The sequence below is a fragment of the Phodopus roborovskii genome, unplaced genomic scaffold, assembly GCF_943737965.1.
Source record: "Phodopus roborovskii unplaced genomic scaffold, PHOROB, whole genome shotgun sequence".
In the NCBI taxonomy this organism is placed as follows: domain Eukaryota; kingdom Metazoa; phylum Chordata; class Mammalia; order Rodentia; family Cricetidae; genus Phodopus; species Phodopus roborovskii.
Window position 1 is genome coordinate 12,791,264 of NW_026126547.1, and position 7,662 is coordinate 12,798,925.

The 7,662-nt window shown below is 39.1% G+C and overlaps 1 protein-coding gene across 1 annotated transcript in view; it reads left to right on the top strand.

Moving 5' to 3' along the window:
• Positions 1-5,689, top strand: part of Rab1a (RAB1A, member RAS oncogene family) — a 30,088-nt gene extending 24,399 nt beyond the window's left edge. The window contains exons 4-6 of the mRNA XM_051200485.1: positions 1,630-1,725; positions 2,966-3,097; positions 3,422-5,689. Coding sequence (XP_051056442.1) covers positions 1,630-1,725; positions 2,966-3,097; positions 3,422-3,619 — 426 coding nt within the window. The 3' untranslated portion in view covers positions 3,620-5,689. The remainder of the gene's footprint in view (positions 1-1,629; positions 1,726-2,965; positions 3,098-3,421) is intronic.
• Positions 5,690-7,662: the final 1,973 nt, after the last annotated feature.

Below are 7,662 nucleotides of genomic sequence, written 5' to 3' on the forward strand. Positions count from 1 at the left end.
TAAGTATTTTTTTTGGTATTAGAACCTAAGTGGTAAGGTGTCCTTAAAATGAGTTAGCTTTTAAAAAAGTATTACTATTATCAGCCAGGCATGGTGGAGCACCCCTTTAATCCCAGCACTTGGGAGGCAGTGGCAGGTGGATCTCTTTGAGTTTGAGGCCAGCCTGGTCTACAGGACAGACTCTGAAGCTACACAGAGAACTCGAAAAACAAAAACAAACAAAAGTGGGTTTCTTACTGCCTTAGCTGGATTTCTTGTGTAGATAAGGCTAACTTGAACCCACAGAGCTGCACCTGCTTTTACCTCCTCGGTGCTGGGATTATAGGCATGAATTACCATACCTGTCCAGCGGACAACTTTTGATAATCTTTTTCCTTTTATGTGTTCCAAGGATTGATTTCAGGTTGTCAGGTTTGCAAATCTTTTGCTGAACTTTCTTGCCTGCCTTTTCCCACTTAAAAAAAAATATTTTTATTGTTATTAACTATGTATGTATGAATTCATGTGCCTAAAGGACCCACAGACATTGGATGCCCCTGAAACTGGAGTTAAAGGCAGTTGTGAACCACTTAATGTGGGTGATGGGAATTGAATTCAGGTTGTTGGAAGACTATTGTGTGCTCTTAACCATTAAGCCATCTGTCCAGGCTCCTTCCCCACTTTAAAAAAGTGACTTTTATTTTAGAGATGTTTAGAAACATCTTCCTTACATTACTTTTGCTCAGATTAAGATAGTACTTACTTGAAGTGGGTAAGTGTCATTCTGACTGGTAGTTAACATTAGATTTTTCTGGTATTGTAAACTACATTATCGATGAATAACACTCTTAATGGAGGAATCTCCTCTGTCATATTTGGGACACTTTTCCCAAACCTGACAACTGGTCTTTTATTCTCTCTCTCTCTCTCTCTCTTTCTCTCTCTCTCTCTTTCTCTCTCTCTCTCTTTGTGTGTGTGTGTGTGTGTGTGTGTGTGTGTGTGTGTGTGTGTGTGTGTGTGTGTGTTGGGGGCGTTTGGAGGCTTCCAAAGGTAGTTCAGGTTTGAGGACCTAAAGGGCTCCTGGGGGACCCTGGTGGGGTAAGGCCTGGCATGTGCCCTGTAGGTGGGGAGGTTTCCACAACCTGGTGTAATTGAAAATGTGGCTTGCAGCTTTACCTTTCCCAAAGTCTTTGGGGTCAAACATAGCAGCAGTAGGACTTGCCTGCCTGCTCAGCATGGCCCCTGCAAGTCGTCATCTTTTCACATTCCCAGGGTCAGTGCCATGCTCATTAGCTCTCATTTAGTGAAGTACAGTCCTTGACCCACTAGGGCATGGCAGAACAACCTGGTTTGGAATGAGTGGCTGCAGCCAGGAAGGAGTAGGCTGTGGACTCTGAATTCTAATTTCTACCAACTGCCTAGCACAGCTTCTGTTCCTAAAGAATTTAGAATTTGTTATCAGTACCACCAGCCAAATTGTAGACATTGTCTTCTGTTCTGGGTTTTAACGTATTTGATACTTGCAATGCAGTTTAATAATGTAAGCATTATATACTGTTGTGTCAAATCCTAATAATCTATGTTTCCTCTTGAACTTTCCCAAGTCTGTTTTAATGGAATTGTTTGCCTTTTCTGATTGTTTTGTAATAGTGGGACACAGCAGGCCAGGAAAGATTTCGAACAATCACCTCCAGTTACTACAGAGGAGCCCATGGCATCATAGTTGTGTATGATGTGACAGATCAGGTGAGTTCCTAGAGAATATTGTATGTGTGTACATTTTCGACATAGGCTCACTGTTCGATTACCTGGAACTCAATCTGTAAACAGAATGCCCTTGAATACTTTTGATCAGAAATTTGTTTTTGCCATTTGAGAAATATAAAAAAATGAATTAGAACTCATTTTTGTTGCAAGTGTTAACTCTCAACTATGACTTACTGACAATTTGGAAACAACTGAAGACTAGAAGCAAAAGATGGGTGAATATGAGTAGAAAAAAAATGCCACGTTAGCATGATGTTGTCATATGCCTGAGTTCTTGCTCCTTGGGAGGCTGGGTTAGGCTTTCAGGAGCTCAGAAAGCTGAGACCAGCCTAGACAGCACAACACAGCTTAACAAGATTACATCTCAAAAAAAAGACCAACACCCAGAGCAAACAGTACTTGTTACTTTTAAACATGTCTAGTCTATCACCATTATTTTGTTTGTTTTTTGAGACAGGGTTTCTCTGAGTAGCCTAGGCTGTCCTGGAACTCTATAGACAAAACTGACCTTAAACTCAGAGATCTGCCTACCTCCGCCCTCCAAGCACTGGGAACAAAGGCATGGGCCACCACTCCTGGCCTACTATAAAATATTTTTGAGAAAATAAAAGGGAAAGTCTCACCAAAAGTTTTTTTTTTTTTTTTTAAACTAGTTTTCTCCTCCTCGACCACTATCTTGTAGTGGGGTTTTAGCTCAGGGATTTCTGCATGCCAGGCAAGTTGTCAGTCCCTGAATTGTACCCCCAGGCCAAACAGTATGGTAGTAAGATTGCTGTTATTTATAACCAGGTTTTGTTTTTAATTTTTGTTTGTTTTTGTTCTGAGACAGGATCTCACTTAAGGTAGTCCTAACTGACCTGCAACTAACTGGCTTTGTAGCCTGGACAGGCCTAAAACTCAGAGATCTACCTGCCTCTGCCTCCCTAGTTCTGGGATTTAAGCTGTGTCTACTAGATTTCAGAAACTAGGTTTTGTTAATACTTAAATTTCAATATAAAGTTGGATTTGCCTGTCATTAAATATTAAACGATTTCTCTTCCAAATAAGCTGTTTTCACTTTAAGCTTGTCAGTCCTCCTTATCATTCACAGGTGAGAACATTGTCTGTGTAATAGATTTCTTTCCTTTCATTATAGCTATAGCTAGAGTTGCCACACAAGCTGTTTATCAGTTGATCATTGGTTGCATCCAAAGCTGTATCATCATTCTTGTCTTTTTAGGAGTCCTTCAATAATGTTAAACAATGGCTGCAGGAGATAGATCGCTATGCCAGTGAAAATGTCAACAAGTTGTTGGTAGGGAACAAATGTGATTTGACCACAAAGAAAGTAGTAGACTACACAACAGCGAAGGTATGTATGAGGTTTTTTTTTTTTTTTTTTTTTTTAAGGGTTTCTCTGTGTAACAGCCCTGGAACTCACTCTGTAGACTAGGCTGGCCCCAAACTCACAGAGATCCTCCTGCCTCTGTCTCCCGAGTGCTGGGATTAAAGGCGTGTGCCACCAGCGCCTGTCAAGGTTTGATTCAAATTGAATTTTAATTGTGGGGACAGGAGTCATACAGTGGCTAAGTCTTTAAAAGCTAGTAAATTAGTCCTTCATTCCCATTTCAGAAAGCATTAACAGAGCAAGTTAGAAAGATTTTCCAGTGTTCATTGTTCCTTATTACTCTTTCAGGAATTTGCAGATTCCCTTGGAATTCCATTTTTGGAAACCAGTGCTAAGAATGCAACGAATGTAGAACAGTCTTTCATGACGATGGCAGCTGAGATTAAAAAGCGAATGGGCCCTGGAGCAACAGCTGGTGGTGCAGAGAAGTCCAATGTTAAAATCCAGAGCACTCCAGTCAAGCAGTCAGGTGGAGGTTGCTGCTAAAATTTGCCTCCGTCCTTTTCTCACAGCAATGAATTCGCAATCTGAACCCAAGTGAAAAAACAAAATTGCCTGAATTGTACTGTATGTAGCTGCACTACAACAGATTCTTACCGTTTCCACAAGGTCAGAGATTGTAAATGGTCAATACTGACTTTTTTTTTATTCCCTTGACTCAAGACAGCTAACTTCATTTTCAGAACTGTTTTAAACCTTTGTGTGCTGGTTTATAAAATAATGTGTGTAATCCTTGTTGCTTTCCTGATACCAGATTGTTTCCCGTGGTTGGTTAGAATATATTTTGTTTTGATGTTTATATTGGCATGTTTAGATGTTGGGTTTAGTCTTCTGAAGATGAAGTTCAGCCATTTTGTATCAAACAGCACAACCAGTGTCTGTCAATTTCCATGCATAAAGTTTAGTGAGACGTTATATGTAAGATCTGATTTGCTAGTTCTTCCTTGTAGAGTTATAAATGGAAAGATTACACTATCTGATTAATAGTTTCTTCATACTCTGCATATAATTTGTGGCTGCAGAATATTGTAATTTGTTGCACACTATGTAACAAAACTGAAGATATGTTTAATAAATATTGTACTTATTGGAAGTAATATCAAACTGTATGGTGATAAGTATTGTTTTAATTCTTATGGTTAAAGGGAAATAGAGATTTGCATTATACTCAACAACCAATTTATGTGTGCAACAAGAGCACTGTAGACCTATCTAATAGCACAGCATCCAGTATTTGCTTTCTAGTAATAGACCTGCTAAGTGACCTAGAGAAGCTTCTGTGCTGTGTAGACTGAACCAAACTCATTGGTTCAAGGAGCTCAAACTGTATGGAAAAGAAGTTTAGAATGTATGCTTCCTAGTGCTTCATCTCAAATTCTAAAACTGTTGTCTGAAGTGGCTTCACTCAAACTTTCTTCATGCATCTGTCTGTGGTAGAGAATGGAGAGCAGCACATGCTTCCTCCCAGGCAGTGATCTGGTAACATACATGTGCTGGTGCTTCCTCCGTGCTCTTTAGATGCTGTACACCCACCCCACCCTGCCTACCCCCAGTTTGGGGATTTTTTGGAGATTGCTTTTGGAGACAGGGTTTCTCTGTGTAGTCCTGGCTGTCCTGGAACTTGCTCTGTGGACCAGACTGGCCTCCAACTCAGGGATCCACCTGTCTCTGCCTCCAAGTGCTAGGATTAAAGGCATGCACCACCATGCCTGCTTAAAACTTTTTTCTTTTTCTTTTTTGAGACAGGGTCTCACTATGTAACCCTGGCTGGTCTGCAACTTAGTATGTACAGCAGGCTGGCCCCTCAGAGATCCACCTGCCTTTTCCTCCCACGTGGTGGAATTAAAGGCGTGCACCACAATACTGAGACTGCAACGTTTTTTTTTGAGACAGTGTCTCATGTAGCTCAAGAGGCCTCAAATTCACTTGTAACCAAGGATGGCCTTGAACTCCTGATCCCCCTGCATCCACTTCCAGGTGTCAACTTTTTATTCTTTCCAGTGTATAACTCATGTTGGAGGAGAGGTCAAGCATTAGAATAGAAAGCAGGAAATGTTGATTGCCCTAATTGTAGGAATTATATCCCCCCCCCCCAAATTAACTAAAAACACGAACGCTAGATGGGAATGATGAGAGAAATAATATATTTCGGTGAAATTTTTGCATGTGTGGAAGTTTTGTTAACTAGGACCTTCAAGGTCCTAGACTGCTTTTGTCTCACTGTGAGAAAGTCTCTTGCGGACACTAGCATTTAAGGTGACAGAGGTCAGAGATTGTTTCCTTTGGTTTAAGCAGCAGCCAAACATTCTTTAATTGGGGGCTTAGGATGTTGCTGCTGACAACACATTTTATTATGGGGTCTTTAATGATAAAATATTAAACTAAAAGTAAGCCAAAAATTACAGGTTTCTTTATTTTTCACTAAACAGACGATTGAAATACATGGTACAAAAATAAGTGGTAAGATTATTGTAAAATGAAAATGAACAGAATATTCAATTTAATTTTCCATCTATGAGAATTTCACAATAAAATCATAGTTTACTTTGTATTATAGATGTGCTTGTTGGGTCTATTCGTCCTTATATAAGATAAGGCAACTGGAAATTCTTGAAGTCACTAATAATTATATGGGTCAATATATAGTCACTGTATATATTTCTTGTCAATACAAAGGGAGAAAGTTCATAAACTTTTCTATAATAACTAAATGACAAAAGAACAATAGAAGACAAAGTGATGCCAAACACTATAATTTTACAGAAAAAGTTGTTCAGACTGTTGGCTTATTCTTTATTAGCAGAAAACATTTATAATATAAACATATTTACAGACTTTGTAAATTCTAGTGTTCCTTCACCATTTCAGCATACTTCAGCTATTTGCTTTTATATATGTGCCAATAAATGCATTTTTTGGGGGGGGATATCCCATTTTTCAAGTATAAACATTTCAAGACTATTGGGGACTTTAATTTGTTCACATAATAAAAAAATACCGCATTATATTAAAAATAAAAAGTATACAGTAACTTGCATCATATGAAGAGCATTCTACTCAGTGGCCATCGCTGGGAACCCTTACCCAACAATACATTGGGCTCATGCTAACTTCCTGTGCTTAACATGGGTAGAAGTTCCCTTAAGCACATATTTGGCCATTCAGCATACCTTGCACCACCACTCCTCTTGAGTTCCATTTAAGTTTCAGAACAGCCCTATCTTTGAAGCCTCTTTGTTTTGTGTTAGAGTTTAGCTGTAGACTGACATGAACATGATTGAGATGTTACTTTATTGTGAACTCAAATGAATTTTAAGGAACCGTGTATAAATTCTAACATGTCCATGTGCATCTACCCTGGTCACATTTGCACTTGGAAAGATGGCACCATCCTAGGCTGAAAACAATTTCAGTTCAAAGTTCTTAACACACAGCAGAAGATATAATTAATGTTTATGTTGCTATTCTATTCCTAAGTGGCATTTACAGCATCTACCCTTTAGTTACAAAAAAAGTCTGTCTTTTTTTTTTTTTTTTTACAAAGAGGATGAACAAAAGCATAGATCATCTTCAAGAAAGTGGTACTTTGTTGGGAAACAGTATATTCCAAAATAGACATTGTCAGTTGAGGCTGATTGTAATTACACAGTAAGAGAACATTCAGTTAGTACAACTGGCTAGCTCTTTTTTCTCTAAGGTTCTCTTACGTTGTATGACTTCCATCGGCTGTCAAATGGGTTTAATTTCTGAGGGCTGCTCTAACTTCCTGATGGAAGGGCAGTTTAAAGACACATCAAAGATGTAACAGTTTAGTGATTTTTAACCAATTCTCATTTGCTAGAAAAGCATTCTTTTTGACCTTTGAAAGTACATTACTCACCATGTACAATGTAAGAAATAAGCTTGACTTAGAGATGACAGCCTCAAAACAGTTTAATACGGATCACACCCATAAACATTATGGTAAGCCATTCTGTGTAGCAGCAGCCATGTGAAAATACTGTACTTTATGTGTAGCTTACCAAGTAGGTAATCTTTCTCATTCTATAGCCCTGGCCAGCCTGGAACTCTAATTAACACAGACCAGGCTGGCCTCAAACTAAAAAATCTTCCCAAGTGCTAGGATTAAAGTGCACAACCATGTTTGTCCCACACAACTAATCTTTTAAGTCCTTTTTGTTGTTGTTGTTCAAGCTGAAAACCCCATCTTTGATACTCTGTGGAATTTGTGGTAACCAGCATACAATCACTTTGCTTCAAAAGCTGTAATTGATGCTCTGAACAACTGATCCATGGATTTTTCTTATTTCTTCCTGACAAGGCACTACCTGTTGACTCTCATGAAACAAAGAATGTCCCTTTTTTCATCAGCACAGGCTGCTTTAGTTTCTGTAAGGACCAGACTGTGTGGCTGTACCCATCCCCTTCCTTGGACTAGTCTTCCAGGGGAAAGAGAAGTAGAGGACCGAATGCCCCAGAGGTAAGCAAAAACTTAAGGATTGGCTTCGGTGTTCCCTTCAGAAGCATGA